This window comes from Sturnira hondurensis, unplaced genomic scaffold, assembly GCF_014824575.4.
Source record: "Sturnira hondurensis isolate 20B ecotype Veracruz unplaced genomic scaffold, ASM1482457v3 Scaffold0008196, whole genome shotgun sequence".
NCBI classification, from domain to species: Eukaryota; Metazoa; Chordata; class Mammalia; order Chiroptera; family Phyllostomidae; genus Sturnira; species Sturnira hondurensis.
Genome location: NW_028080827.1, coordinates 25,472,009 through 25,488,105, shown reverse-complemented (window position 1 = coordinate 25,488,105; position 16,097 = coordinate 25,472,009). Strand labels below are relative to the sequence as shown.

Sequence of the window (16,097 nt, the reverse complement as noted above, 5' to 3'; positions counted from 1 at the left end):
ATCAGTGGGTTGTCTCTTGTACACGCCCCAACCAGGGACTAAAGCCGCAACCCAGGCACGTGTCCTGACCGGGAATCAAACCAGTGACAGTTTGCTTTACGGTACAGTGCCCAACCAACGAAGCCACACCACTCAGGGTTGTAGGTTACCTTTTTAAAAACTCTTCAGTAAAAATTGTATCATTACAAATGGACACAAATCTTCAAAACAAGTTTGCAGTTCACAAAGAATTGATAATATTTGGGTGAACACTTAGTGATCACTTAAAAAAAGCCTGAGTCCAAAGACCTGGCAAGGGAGGGGCTGATGGTGTCAGTCCTGATTTGAGCCCAAAAGCCCAAACACCAGGAGCCGGATTACCGATGTCAGAGGGCAGGGACAGATGGATGCCTCAGCTCAAGCACAGAGGGAATGTGCCTTTCCTCTACTTCTTTGCTCTATTCAGGCCGTCTGCGGACTGGATGATGCCCGCCTCCACTGGGTAGGGAGGGCAGTGTTCTTGAGTCAGTTCACCAACTGACACATCCGGCTCTTCCAGAAACACTCTCGGAGACACACCCACAGTAATGTTTTTCCAGCCACTGGGGCATTCCTCAGATGTCACATTGACATAAAAAATGAATGATCACAGTAAGAATTTGCTTTTTACCATCAGTCACATTTTTTTAAACAATCCCTCTAAGGTTAAATAAGCAATTATGAAAACCACGAAGAGGTGTGAGTTGTTTGATTTTTTTCACTTCTATGTTTTGTTTAAGTATTACTGAATCTTTTTTAGGAAAGATGAAGATTGTGCCCATCTCCCTCTCCCCAATTCTTGGTTTTGTGTAACTGTATTATTATTCTTATAGTGACCAGGTTAACACTCTTCTTGATCTGTTCTATGACAATGATTCTCAAAGTTATTTAGTATTGACTTTATACTTATTGTTTTTTTTTCCCTAATCTTAACTGGAGGATATGTTTTTATTGATTTGAGAGAGGAAGAGAGAGAGAGAAACATTGATGTACATTGATGTGAGAGAGAAACATCGATCAGTTGCCTCCCATACGAGCCCTGACTGGGAATCAAACCTGCAACCTTTGATGTACGGGATGCCGCTTGAACCAACTGAGCCACCCGGCCAGGGCTATACTTAGCATTTTTATATTTAAATATTTGAAACTGGTTTTATATTTCAATGTTTACCATCACTTCTTCATTCTTAAGCTGTCTATTTGGATTATCTCTTAATTATCAGGTTCTCATATCAAGTGGTTTTCTCAATAAGGACTTAGAGGAGCTGTGTTTCCTAAGTTCATACATGTTTGAGATGGTGTATCCCTACACTTGAATGCTTTCTTGAGTGGGTATAACTTATTTTCCTTAAAGCTATAAAGTTGTCCCCCGCTTTCCTCAATCTTTTGGCAACGGATGTTGCTATGGAAAAACTGAAGGCTATGCCCTTATTCCCAATGCCATTTAGGCAGTTTGTTGTTTCGTTTCTTGTCTGGATACTTGAAAAATTCCGTCTTTGTTCTTGGAGTCTATCCAGCCTGGTGTTACGCATTCTGTCACAAACTTTTCTACAACAAATTGTTCTAGGAAACTGTATATATATTTCGCAAACTGTATTTTTAACTTTCTAAGAGAATTATTCTTTTTTATTGATATATAATTCATACACCATAAAGTTCTTTTGAATTGTGCAGTTCAGTGGTTTTTATATTTTTAATTTTGGGGGTCAACATTGATTAAAGTAGATTTTAGTATATTCACAAAGCTGTACAACCATCACCATTATCTAATTCCAGATATTTTTCATGACCCCCCCAAAAAGCTGTACCTATTAGTGGTCACTCTCTATCACCCATTCTCCCCAGGCCCTGGCAACCGCCAATCTACTTTCTGTCTCCATGCATTTGCTTCTGGCATTTCATATATGGAATCACACAATATGTAGACTTTTGCATTTGGCCTTTTTCACTTAGTAGGATGTTTTCAAGGTTCATCATGTTATAGGATATATTAGTGCTTCATTTTTATATCCGGGTAATATCCCAGTACACGTACATCTCATACCTTTTGTACCCTTGCATCACTTGGGTTGTTTCCACTTTTTGGCTATTATGAATAATGGTACTATGAACATTCACGTACAGGTTTTTGTGTGAACACACGTTTTCATCACTCTTGGGTTCATAAGTGCTTTGGGAACTCTATATTTAATGTTTTAAAGAACCATCAGACTGTTTTCTAAAGTGGGTACACTCTTTTATACTCCCACCAGTGTGTAAGTTTTCACATCCTCAGAAACACTTTTCATTACCTACCTTTTAAAATATAATCATCCTAGTGAGTATGAGGTACAAGAGTACCACTCACTTACACCCTGATTTATATCTCTCTGATGGCTAATGAAGTTGAGCATCTTTTCATATGCTTCCTGGCCATGTGTGTGTTTCTCTGAAGAAATGTCTGTTCAAATCCTTTACCCATTTTTAAATTAGGTTATTGGCCTATTGGCCTATTTATTCATTACTATTTTTATTTTAAATATATTTCTCTTCTAAAGTAATAAACTGACATGCTAATTTTATTTTTTAAATTGTGCTCATAAAATAATGAATGCTTAGTTGATTTAATGACTATGTCTTTATATATATAATTAAATTCATCTTTTTAAAAAAGTCCTCTGAGAGTCGGTATATCCCCTGCTCACTTTCAGACCAGGCCTTCCCTGATGCTTCTGTTTCACCCCCTATTTCGGCTTCAGTTTTGGAGTGTTGCATTCCTTCATCGTGTCAAACTCAGGCCGTCGCTGACTCCACTTCTGCGCTCCTTTCATTTGCTCTTCAGTTAAAAAGATCAAATTCGATTCCTTTAATATTACACTTTGGATGCTGTTGGCACTTGAACCAGGGCTTAGACCTCATCTTTACTTTCAGCTGATTCACAGTAACTTCTGGGCTAGAATTTTTTACTGTTGGCTTCCTGTTAGTATCCAAAGTGTGGAATTCAGAAAGGGGGTCTCCTAAGTATATAGCAAGCCGTCATCCTGCCATTCCTCCAGTTTGACCACCTGGGTCTCGCTCCTGGATTCTAAAATTATAAAGTTCAAAGCAAATCTCAACATCCTGCCCTTTAACAAAAGTTCCTAAGGACTGCAAGTCCTGCTCCTGATCTCTGGATGCCAATCCCCCCAGACTGGCAGGTTTTCCCATGGGCATGTGGGTCGGCCATAGTAACATGAAGCATGCTTCCAACAGAGAACTCTGGGATGCGGAATACCTTTCTCCTTTCTCAACATAGCTTTTCTTTCTATTTGAAATTTTGAGGACTCAAGAGCTTGGTTTCCTCGCACAGGGGAAGGCGCCTGTCCACAATGACTGGTTCTGGAGGTGGCTGGGACACTGGGAAGGTCCAGTGCTCTGCCGCCGACCTCACCAGCGCCCCCCATGCCCCAGCCTGGCTCTGAGCCCCTTCTGTACCCTGACTCCCAAGCCTTGTTCTACTTATGGCCAATCTATTTATTATTTAGTTGTAAGAGTTCTTTGCATATTCCAGATACTAATCCATATCAGATATCTGTTTTGGCAAAGCCTGCCGTTTCGGCTCCCTGGTTTGACATCAGCCGTCTTTTCTGGGTTGTAGTTCAGCCGTCATTTTGCCCTACCCCGCCCATCCTGACGATAATAATGATCCTTGATTTGTTCCCTTAGATCTGTAACTCCTTTTGCAATTCTATGATTACCTTGGTTTTTGTCTTATTGGATCCAAGTTTTTATTAAGTTGTTCTGTAGCAGAAAGCATTTGTGAGGAATTTTCTTTGGTTCCATGAGCTTTCTTTGCTTCTGTATTAGCTTCTTTTTCTTTACATCATTCATGCGCTGTATCATTTCCCCCTTTGTTTGCTTTTGTGTGTTTGGCTGTTGTGTGTTTGCACAGTTGCCAGGCTGTTTCTCTCCCTTCTGTCCATGCCTGATGTTACTGAGGGTGACTTCTCTGGGTTTCCCATTATAGGGACACCGAACTGTAGCAAACCGACTCTACAGTCTGCAGCTTGAGGAGTCTGAGTTCTATGTCTTCTTCTGTGAGGAATTGTGGAGGTTAGGACAGAATTCAGCTGTCAAAGTGTGTACTCTCCACTAGTGCCCGTCTTATTAGCGTCTTCTCGTTCTTCTGGGATGGCATTAAACATTCTCCACCAGTGACATGCAACTATTTAGGGCATGTCTACTCTTGGGAGGTGTCTTTGCATAGTTTCTTCAGCTCCACATGGAGCCCCCGAGTCTTCCCTTCCATCTCACAAAGTAAGCTCGGTGTTCATATTCTTCTATTTTCTCTCTAAAAGTTCTTCCACTCCCCTCAGTCAGAAAAGAAGAAAGACCAAGGCCTCCATTCAGTTTTCTACATTTGGGGGTTTAGTGAAACACTAGGAATTCCACTGTCTTCCAGTCCTGCTCCTGGAAGTTATCAGTCAGATAAGGATACTTCTCTTGTGTACTTTTCCGCCTTGATCTAGAATCTCCTCCAAAGTTTGCATTTCAAATATCAAATCTTCATCAAGGGCATTTAAAGAAATTTGCTTTTTTCCAATTACCATTGCCGAATGCCTAATGTTGGTTTACCTGTTACTCTTGACAAGTTACTGTATCGCTGTAGTCCTGTGGTACTCAATCTCTGAAGCTGTGCATCTCACTCACCTATTTCTCTACTACAACCTTAGAAACAGAAAAGATCCTTGGCGTTTTGGTAGAGAGCAATTCCCAGTTTGGGTCCAGGGTGCCAATGGGTGACACACTGGGCTAGAATCATAGATGCTGTCACAAACCCTGGCTGTGAAATGCCCACATCTTGACTTTTGAACCATTTTATGCTAATAAATTCTGTAGAACATGTCCCTGTTCTTTTAGTGTATTCCTCCTTTTTCTCTACTTACAAATACCAAACTACTTATATCTCATTGTCGAACTATTTAAATAATGTTGATGATTTTAAGCTTCCTTACATTTAGCTAGAAGATATTGTCTCCATTTTACAAGTAAGTATGTTCTAGAACAAATCCAGCGACTTTGTACTGACAATTGGCAACAAATGTGCTGATGCCTCAGTGGCAGTGTTTATAAGAAAATGTTAATTTTTAGAGTAAAAGTTCTATTAGAAATTGTTTTTGGGAAATACGATATTAGTTAATGTTTACAAATGTTTTTAAAAGAAGGCAAAAGATTGCCACAAAAAAATAAACCCTTACTGAAAGCATACCCATTAAATCCCTTCATTTTTAAAGTAACTTACTTGGTATCTTTGTTCTCATTTGTTAAAAATAGGCCATCCTTTAATGTTGTCTCCAACTATGGTTGAAACAGTGGACAGTGGGCAGTTCAGTTAAAGGGGAAATATGTCAATGGGAAAAAAATATACAATATGTTGGTTTCAGAAGCTGTGACCCCTCGTGGCTAAGGCTGAGTAAAGACACCTGGGGACCATAAGCCACTTAGGAGACAAAGCTTATCTTCCTTGTAGGGACACCGCCTCTGCCCACTTTCACCTCACCCTGCTTTGCCCTGGGCAGATGACTGGTTAGCCAACGACAAGTAAGATTCTTCAAAGGAGGGATGACCTAAGACAGGCACAGTTGCAAAGGGGCCCTCAGGGAGAGACTTGAGGGGGCCATAGAAAAAGGAGGTGTTGGACCCTCACCCCTCGGCTTTGACATAGCCTGCGTCCTCCTGCCTGCCTTCTGTCTGTCAGAAGTTTCCTAATCTCTTGGCTGCCTTACTTCCCTTGCCTAACTTAAGCTTGAAACAATGCAGGAGGCGGGTGCAGCCCTGTGCTGAAAAGGGTGGGTTCCCTAGGGCTATCAGGTCTAAGAAAGAATGCACAAAATCCTATGAAACCTACTTTGCTAATACCCTCAATTTGATTGATAAGGGTCCAAGCATGAAATGAGTTTGTTCCCCAAAGTTTTATGGCCCTTTAACCATCTGACCCTGACTCAGAATTAGCCCTCAGAGTTCTTTGAATGTTATTTATTGTTTAATCCTTTCTGCCTGATAAGGATTGATACGCTTTCCATATACACCCTGTATTCCTATGGAAATTAAGCCCAATAAAGGCGTGTCCAGGCCGGGGGTCTGAGTGCTCTCCCCTTGACAGAGTGGCTGAGCCGTCCCTTTTCTTCCATAGGACTTCGGTGGTCCATGTGAATTTGTCTCATCTCATCCACAATGCCTCAGACGCTGTGGGCCAGTGTCTGCATCAACAATAAATATTAGGAGAGTGACAAAGAGACTTTCCAAAGCATGTTCATATTTCATGATTTATGTAACTTGGTATTTAACGTATATAGAAATTCAATAACTATCTTTTAAAAACCCATTTACATGAATATTTCTTCTATTTTAGATTAAAGATGCGTAAAAGGCCAGTCAATTTCCTTATTTCTGCCCTTAATATTTAGAACACAGCTATGCCTGGAGCAGACATTCAATGAATATTAATTATAATGACGGAGATACTTTATTAGTATAGGATAATTCTGGGGATTTCCCTCCTGATTTGTCTGATCATAAGCCTTGTAATACTTGTTTATATGTCAGAAAATCAGCATTAGAAACTCTCTGGAGCAAATCATAAGATAATTTGACACACGGTTTAAAACTCACCTTTAGCCCTGGTGTGGTAGCTCATTTGGTTAGAGTCATGTTCTGATGGCCAAGGTTCAGTCCAGGTCAGGGCATATACGAGAATCAACCAATGAATACATAAATAAGTGGAACAACAAATCTATGTTTCTCTTTCTCAAAAAAAAAAAAAAAACCTCACTATTGGCCTTAGGAAATAATCCCTCAAGTGAGAAAAAAAGTGCATTTTTAAGTCTTAAAACAGTCAAAGCAGATGTCCCTGGTTAAGAGTTCGGTTGATCAATAACGTTTCGCAATTTTTATCAACATCAGAGGGAAGAAGCTTAGCTTCGTTTGCAAATCAATTTCCCCAGGGTCAAAGTTCTGGCCACCACAAATACCACCATCATCCTAGATACAGGGACTCCCATTGGACCACTTGGTGTAACACCGCCTCTGAAACCGGTCAGAGGGTGCGCTGCCCATATTTTAAACTAACGAAAGCACGAGTTTCAAGTCACACTATTTTCCGTGCCTCTCCCCGGCGAGGTTCTAGCTCCAGACACTAGGCTCCTTTCGGAGTCCGTTAGTCCGGCAACAACTCAGGGAAACCGAGCCCATTCCTCTCTACATCTCGGGGCACAGCCAGCAACACCGCCCCAGACTCGGCGCCGGGCCGGGGGCGGGGCGAGTCCCGTGACGCGAGGCCGCACCCACCAATCGGAACGCCCCGCGGCGCCAGCCGAGCCTCTAGTCCATAAAAACCACCTCCGGGCTGTCCCTGTCACATTTCACCCTCCGGTCGCCCACCTTCCTCCGGTTTCTCCTGCCACAGCCCATTGCCCGCGGCGCCCGGCGAAGTTTAATCGCAGCCCCTGAAACGTGCCTAGGTTCCTGCCCAGTGACTGCGGCGGGTCCATGGAGAAGGGCCCGGTGCGAGCGCCGGCGCAGCCGCGGGACCCCAGGTACAGCAACGGGTGCCTGGAGGGGGAGCCGCCGCGGCCCGGGCCGAGCCGCCCCGCGGAGAAGTCGCCGCGGCCGGAGACCAAGAGAGCCCAGCTGGCGGACGCCTGGAAGGGCGAGCGGCCCCGCAGCGAGGAGGATAACCAGCTGAACCTCACCAACCTGGCAGCCGCCTACACGTCTATCCTGCGCTCGCTGGGGGAAGACCCTCAGCGACAGGGGTTGCTCAAGACACCCTGGAGGGCGGCCACGGCCATGCAGTTCTTCACCAAGGGCTACCAGGAGACCATCTCAGGTCAGTGAGCCCGCTGGTCGCGTGGGCGCGGGCTGCTTCCACCTACTGGGAGCCGGGGAGGTGGCTGCTGGAAGAGCGCGCGGGCTCCGGGAAGTTTCGAGTTGATTCACTCTTGGCAGAGGGAGACAAGTGCTGTCACCTTTTGAACTCCCCCTGCCCCCGGCCCTGCTGCCCGCCCAGGCGAGGGCCTGCGTGGGACGCATTTCGGGCGCTCTGGCCGGGAGGGGCCTCTCCACCTGGGTACCCGTTGCAGCCGCCCTCCAGGGGTCCACCTGCTCCCAGCACGCAGCGCTCGGGTTGGCGAGACTGCCAACCGGGCAGTTGCTTGAGGCTCCTGCTGACCCACGGTGGGGATCATCTGGGCGCTTGCGGAAGTGAAGGGGAAAGTCACTTTTCTTGAAGTCTCTTCTCTTGAGGTCTCATCTTTGGCTTCGTGCGTTTGGAGTGCCCGGGGCGATCCTTCACCGCGAGCTCGGGGGACCTTCACTCTCACTGACTTGCCAGGCACCCGGGGCTTCGGAAAGTTGTAATTGTCTTTGCTCCGCATCGAATTCACTTTAGCTCAGGACTCGTCCAGAATTTGGTTCAGTTCTGGGCACAGGCTTCCTGGAGTTCGAGGTGTGAGGTTTCTGGGACAAATTTGCTGCTTAAAGCCCTGGCCGGGTGCTCGATCGGTTAGAGTGACGTCCTGACAGCCTAGGTTCAATCCAGGTCAATAAAGCAATAAAGTGGGAGTCAGGGATGTTTGCTGAACTCTGGGACACTGAATCGAGACCCTCTGTCACCTTTCCCACATACACTTCAAATAAGCCCGGTTGGCCAGGCTTTCACCCAGGACAAAGGGAAGCAGGGGGTGGAGAGGAAATAGGAAATGACTGAAGACTTTGCTGCCTACTGAGTGGTGTTGGTTTGAGAGAGAGAGAGAGAGAGAGAGAGAATGAGAGAGAGAGAGAGAATGAGAATGAGAGAATGAACGAAGAGCTTCTGACTTCTACAGCTGGGACCAAAGGATATTCTGCAGATTCTGTAGTTCACATCCTCACATCTTTGGTGCCTTGTGGTGACACTTATTTCATTGGCCTAAGAAGCCTTCTGTTATTTCTCAAAGATAACAGTGCTGCTTTGAAAGGTAACCTCCCTGTCGCTGTTATTTCCCTGGTGGAGTATCTGGCAAGTCCCTTGAGAAGAACAAAGTTATTTTTGCCCAGTCTTCCACACCCCAAAGGAAGGGTGGTAAAGCAGAGTATGAGAAGGGTGAGGCCCAAAAAGGAAGTTATACTACATCCTAAAGCCAAGAATGTGTTCAAGTTCGCTTGTTTAATCCCTTGGTGATAAAAGTTTAGAGCTTCAAAAGCAGAATTTCAAAGTAAAGACTGAAGAATAAACATTCTTTATTTGATGAATATGCTACTTTTTGGTGATATCCCACGACTAAAGAAGAATGACTAAAGAAGAAGCACCTTCATGGGTGAAGCTTGCTCCTCCTGCCTCTTGTGGACAGTGAAAGCCACGGCCTCACTGCACTGGCCAGGCTTTGGGAATCTTGCCCTAACAGATTTCACAGGAGAGAGAGATTTCTGACCCCCCGATAGGCCACAGAATTTCCCTTAAGTGGCTCACAATATTTTCCAAAGAAATGGTTAGCAGAAGTTTGTCTGCTGAGCCACAGGACTGATGATGCCAAAGAACACTTCATTCTACCTTAGAAAACTGCTTTAATCAAAGTATTAACTTTATTCTTTAAAAAGTCTATGGACTGTCCTGGCTGGGTGGCTCAGTTGATTGGAGTGATGTCCTGTGCACCAAAAGCTTGTGCGTTCGATCCTGGTCAGGGCACATTGTCTAAGTTGTGGGTTCTACCCCGAGTTGGGGTGTATATGGGAGGCAACTGATGGATGTTTCTCTTTCACATCTCTCTCTCTCTTTCTCTTTCTCTCTGTCCATCGTTCTCCCTCCCTCCGCTTCTAAAATCAATAATTGTATTCTTGGATGAGGATTTTAAAAAGTCTATAGACCTAGAGACAGAAAGCAGATTAGGGGTGGCCAGGACCTTGGGAAGAGGGTAGAATGGGTACAAGTTTCCTTTTGGGGTGTTAAATGTCCTGGGACTAGAGAGTGGTGAAGGTTGCAATGCCACTGAATTGCTTGCTTTAAATAGTTAAAATGATGAATTTTATGTACATTTTATCACAATGAAAAAGTCCACAGACCATTTAAGAATTACTAGTAGCCATTAACTGAATACTTTCTGTCCTCTAAGTGCTTCGTGTGGACGATCTTGGTTAATCCCCAATTTCCAGGCAACACTGTTCTTTTACACCCATGACAGGGAAGCTGAGAGGTTGACAGGTTCATGGTAGGGCTGGTGATTGAATCCAGGCAGCCGAAAGGCAGAACTCTTAGCTACTGCCTTATGTTGCTACTTAGAAAGATACACCAGGGTATCTTATCCTTTCATACTATGAGTTGCAACCTAATAGTTGGGTTACCAGCTCCAAAAAGGGAAGAAAAAAAAAGGTGGAGCAGAATGGAGAAGGTGAGTCTACCCCATGTAGTAAGGGTAGATGTTCTGAGGAACTTCTGTGTAGGGTTTATAGGTATAACTTAGGTTGTGATCAGAAGTTTATAGGTATAACATAGGTTGTGATCAGAAGTTTGAAAGTCTCTACCTAGCGGATTACACTTTTGGATTTAATATTGATTTCTTAGCGGTACACAGTTAAAGAGAAGACGGAGAGGGTGAGAATGTGCTGAACTTAAAGAAATAAACCTGAAGTGGGGGGACGCGAAGACTTGCACCAGCCCAGGTGGGAGAGAGAGGGAAGGAGACTGGGGTCTGTGGGAAGTGCAGCGTCAAGGGGAAACAGTCCTGCAGCCGCTGATCCTTCACTGCTTTAGAAGAGCAGCGGCTGCGTAGATCGTTTGGGATAGAAACACATTTCTTTGAAACAGTCGCATTTCTCTGATTGTAAACAAGACAACTTACATCTTTTTATATTAATTCTTAATTAACAGTGTTGCCCCGGTGTTATAAAAAGTAAAATAACTTGGTATTGTACATTCCCCCAGTTATTATTATTTTTTCAGCTCCTCCCGAGTGGGTTGATGGTAACTTCTGCTCTTCCCGCGAGTGTGCGGGCTCCCCCTGCGCTGTAGCTTTCCTTCAGAGGTGCCTGGCGCACCTTTCCCTCACTGCCCACTGTGTATGAGTTCACTCCGCTCCCAGTTACTACTCTTCACCACCGGGCTGTAGTGTGTGGGCTGGGAGGGAGGCTAGAAGAGGCACAGTCACCTTGCCCCGAAACTGGCCATCCTTTGAATCTAGCATCACAGGGCGATGCTCGGATCAGCTCTTTTTTTTTCCTTTTTTTGAGAATTTTTATGAGTTTATTTAAGAGAAGTTGATGACAACTACTGGGAAGCAGAGTCTCAACGAATTCTCCAGAGAATTCTCCACAGAATGGCAGAGAATTAAAAAAAAATTCTCCAGAGAATGGCAGTTTTGGAGCTTATTTTATATGTCAAAGTCAAAGGAAGAGATATAAAGAGGGTTACATGAAATTCGTTGGAGGTGGGTTAAGGGATAGGACAAAGCAAAGTGAGGAAATCTCTGGGATTGGATAAAAAGTAGAATGGAGAAACATATACAAGGGAGGACCCAAAACACTGAAATTTATTTATAAGAAATTGTGTATTACTTTATTCTTACATGCTTAAACTTCAGTCACCTTCAAAGTACTCTCCACTTGACACAATACACCTATCGAGACTTTTTCCACTGCTCAAAGCAGTTTTTGAACGTGTCGATTTTGATGCCTCTTAGTGTTTCTGCCATTTTTGGTTTCAGCTCTTCCACATTGGAAAAATGTTTCCCTTCCAGAAGGAGCCTGAATGTGCCCGTGACCTTGCCACTTGATAATCTGTATAGTCACTGGCATGTCTTTAAACTTGTCATTTTCCCCTTTTCGTGAGGAGTGGTAATACTTGCTTTGCCTGGGCTCTTACAAGAAATAAGAAGGCATGCAAAAAATCACCTGCTGCTTGATCTATTCCTTCCTTTAGTGAGAAAGAACTGTGGGATTGGATTAATTGGAAAGTGTTTTAAGGATGTGGGACATTTTGGAGCCTGAGCCACCATGTAGAAAGTCCGGTTACTCTGAGGGTGCCGTGCAGTGAGGTAGCTCTACCACACGGAAAGGCTGCATGTGGGTGTTGCAGCGGATGGCTGTAGCTGAGGTTCCACCCGACAGGTAGCATCAAGCTCTAGATGTGTGAGTAAAGACTCCTCCGGGCGATTCCAGCTGACCTGTTGTCCCCACTGAGGCCCCAGACGCTGTGGAGTAGAGGCCCTGCATACCCCCTGTGCCCTGTGGGAATTGCTGACGACAGAGTCCAACAACATCGTAAAACAGTTGTACAACACTAAATTCTGGGGTGTTTTGTTATGCACTGAAAGCAACTAGACAGATTTTCAAATATGGATGGTTGGAATTTACATGTGCATAAAGGAAAAGGGAGTGACTTAAACAGGCCAAGAGATAGCATGATGGTTTAAGGCTAGAGGTTTAAATTTGTGAATTATAAAGCTGATAGTGAAGGCAGTGTGAGGGCCAAGGGTGTAAGTGTTGGCAAAATTGCTTTTAAAAGGGACAAAGAACCAGAGGAAGAGGTATGAGAGATGGTAGACTTGAGCTAGAATGCCTGGCTACAGATCTCATTACAGCTGTGCCTCAATGACCTCATCTGTAAAATGGGGCCATTAATGGTACAGTTACTTATCCATCTTACAGAGTTATTGTGAGGATCAAGTGAGTTCATACACATAAAGTGCTAAGAGAAATGCCCAGCGTATGTGAAGCACTATAGATATTTGTGCGTGTTAGCAGTGAGTACTAGATCTGATCTGAAGGGGATGTTAATAGTTTCAATAGCTTAAAGTGGTCACAAGTCAGATTGTAGGCCTTTAGGGAGTGATTTAACAAATTATAGGACACAAAAAAATTTTGAGGTATTGTTTCCTGTCTGGATCAAGTGAGTTTCCTGTTGGTGTGTTTTAAGGTGGCAACATGCTGGGTGCCACTGAATAAAAGCCCTGGGTGTCGGGGAGAAGAGTGTGGGAACCACGCATCTGGGAAGGCAGGCCAGGTTGTACACGTGTGACCTCATGTGGTCCTCCTGTCACCTTGGGGTTCATTCACATTTGAATGAGGTGGAAACTGAGGAGGCTCGGGTTAACTTACTTGCCAGATGTCACAGCGTGGAACTCAAGTGTGTGTGACCAGCATCCCTGTTCTAACAGACATCTGTGCCCCCTCAGGTTTTAGGTGCTTGTGTTAGAATTTCATGTGAAGAACCAAGTAATGTATATGAATCATAAGACATAGGAATTTTGCTTTTCTTCCTGATTTCTAGCAAAGAGAAAGCCAAGTAGTTTTAATTTTGAGGCATTTCTTTGTATCCTTACTTAAAGATGTTTCACAGAATTTTTGCTCAGAGGAATTCATGAATGATTGTAAAAAAATTCAGCTAAATTACATTCAGTTGTAAGGTAAATTAATAACTAACAAACCTTTTCCATACTCTTCTGAGGGAGATATTTGAAAACCAAAATTTTATATATTTTGTCTAAGCACATATAATTAGGTTGTGGTCATTTGTACTTTATAAATGAAAGTTTGTTTTAATGATTTTACTATTTGGAAACTTTTCAGTTCCATTTAAAATACGTTTTTAGGACGTGTTACTTTTTGTTAAATGCAGTTATAAATTCTTATTGTTTCCCTTCATTTAAAGTAATGTTGCCTGTAACTACAATTGTATATATATTTCAGAGATACACATTTATTTTGGCTCTTTTTTGAACAATTAGGCAAACATAATACAACATCATTAAGTTCCATCAGTGCTAACATATCTGAGTTGTGCTCCCTACTGTATATTTGCAACCGTGTCAAAGTGCACCTGGTTGAAAGTTGTGTATTCTTTTTTTGTTAGCTTTTTATTGTGGCAAAATGCACCTGACAGAAAATTTGCTGTTTGTAAGTGGTTTATGGCATTAAGTGTGTTCACATTGTTGTGCAACCATCACCACTCTCCATCTCCAGAAGGTTTTCATCATCCCAGACCGAAACGCATTAACCAATAGCACCCTAGCCCCCTTTCCTCCTAGCTCTTGCTGTCCACTATTCTACTTTCCATATGCATTGGACTGTTCTGGGTACCTCATATGAGTGGAAACATACCATGTTTGTCCTCTATGACCGGCTTATTTCACTTAGCGCAATGTCTTCAAGGCTTATCACGAACATCATTTTGAAGTTAGAAGAGACCTGTTGGTCCTTGTAGAGACAGTAATTCATTCTGTAGAATGTTGCATATGTATGACCCTCACCCAAAGATATGTTTATTGATTTGAGAGAGATATTGATGTGAGAGAGAAACATTGATTGGTTGCCTCCCATATGCACCCTGACCAAGTTCAAACTTCCAACCTAGATATGTGCTCTGACTGGGAATCAGACCTACATACAACCTTTTGGTGTAAGAGACGACACTCCAACCAACTGACCCACACAGCCGGGTCAAATGTTGTATATTCTTAAATTTACGTCTATTGTATTTTTATTTCCTTATTTTAAGAAATCCTTAGACTTGAAGATGCACTAACTGTGTGTGTATTTATCAAACACCAGCTCTGTGAGTGACCCTGTGCCAGCTATTAAAGGGGAAACAAAGTCTGTTGGCCAGGTCTTGGCCTTCAAGGAGCCTGTGATCTGTGCTAGTAGGGACCAGAAGTCTCTGTCAGAGAGACTTGACGCCAAAGATGACTATGGAAGAGGTAGTGTTTGAACTGAACGTAGAAGGAAAAAAAAATTTTGACAGAAATAGTCCATGTTGGTTTAGAGAAGATTATGGTCTAAGCATTCTGGAATAAAAAGAATACAGTAATATTCACAGTTGTCTGTATCATAAAGTTAAAATTAAATGGAGCTTTCAAAAGCACTTAGGTTGAAACTTTTAAACTTTTTAAAGATCAGCATGGAAGGCATTAGGGCTGGCTTCTCTCCCTGATGTGTTAAAGCCCATTCTGGCCAGTTAGCCTTTCTAATCAACTTGAATGGAACACACATTGCCAGTTGGTTGAGCAATCTGGGCCCTTGTTTTATCTGAGAGTCTTTTTTTCTTGTGTTACTCCCTTGGTTACTCTGGCTCTAAATCTGAACTCTCGTATTTTGAGTATCTTCAGACTATCTTTTCTTCTTTTGTTCGGCCTCTTAATCGTCTCTCCCCCAAAGTACAGTAACTTCTCAACTGGCTGCCTTGCCTCCTAGCTTCCCCTGCTTCAATCCTTGGTGCCAGTCTGATTTTACTAAAATTGAATAGGTCACTTTCTTTTGAAAACATTTGACCGAGTTTCTCTTGTCTTCCTTCACTGTGGCTGTGAAGTTTTATTATGTTCCTTGCCTGCATTTTGTTCCTGTTTTTCCATCACCATCTACTCAGTGGGGCACTTTAGTATTTTAGTTTAGTGCATGGTGTCTTGCAAAACCGCTGTCTCATCCCCACACTGGAGCTGGAGACCGAAGCAGAAGTCCTACCTGAGGCTGTTCTGCAATATTTGGTCTTTATTATCTCCTCTCTTCCTCTAATCTCTCTGTACTGTCTTTTGGGGTTTGGGTTGCTAATCTTGAGAGAATCCTCCCTCTCCCAGTTCCTCAACAGCTACTGCCTATCTAGAGCTCTGTGAACAGGTTTGGGTGAGGAAATTGGCTCTCAGTCAGTTCTGGTCCACATGCTGTTTCAGTGAAGCACTGTTCCAAGAGCACGTAGCTCTTGCTGTGAGGCATGATGTGTTTTATGTACATGTATTAGTTTTTATTTGTTCTAAGTAGGAATCAGAGCCCGGTTCAACAGAAGCCATTGCCAAATGCCCGAAACAATGCATTCCTCCCTGAAATAGCTTCAAATACAACGATACCTGTTGTGTAGTTTATGCACTTGTAGTAAAATGTTTATGAGCAGTGTTGAAGGCACTGAGTGCTGGACTTCAACTGAGAGGCTGTAAACTCGGACCTTGCTGAACTCCAGGTTACTTTAAGGTAGAGCTGCTGTAGCTCACAGGTAGCCATGGAGGTGTGCCAGTCTGAATGCCCATCAGAAACAATTTGCCTTTCAGCCACAGGTAGTTAGCAGACAGCCTCCAGCTGTCAGTAACTTCAGGGTTTGCCTCAGT

The 16,097-nt window shown here is 43.4% G+C and overlaps 1 protein-coding gene and 1 pseudogene across 1 annotated transcript in view; one reads left to right on the top strand and one right to left on the bottom strand.

Moving 5' to 3' along the window:
- Positions 1-424: 424 nt before the first annotated feature.
- LOC118992503 (39S ribosomal protein L19, mitochondrial-like) lies at positions 425-6,673 on the bottom strand (annotated as a pseudogene).
- Positions 6,674-7,382: 709 nt separating this feature from the next.
- The window catches only part of GCH1 (GTP cyclohydrolase 1), a 37,959-nt gene continuing 29,244 nt past the window's right edge, over positions 7,383-16,097 (top strand). The window contains exon 1 of the mRNA XM_037054346.1: positions 7,383-7,864. Coding sequence (XP_036910241.1) covers positions 7,525-7,864 — 340 coding nt within the window. The 5' untranslated portion in view covers positions 7,383-7,524. The remainder of the gene's footprint in view (positions 7,865-16,097) is intronic.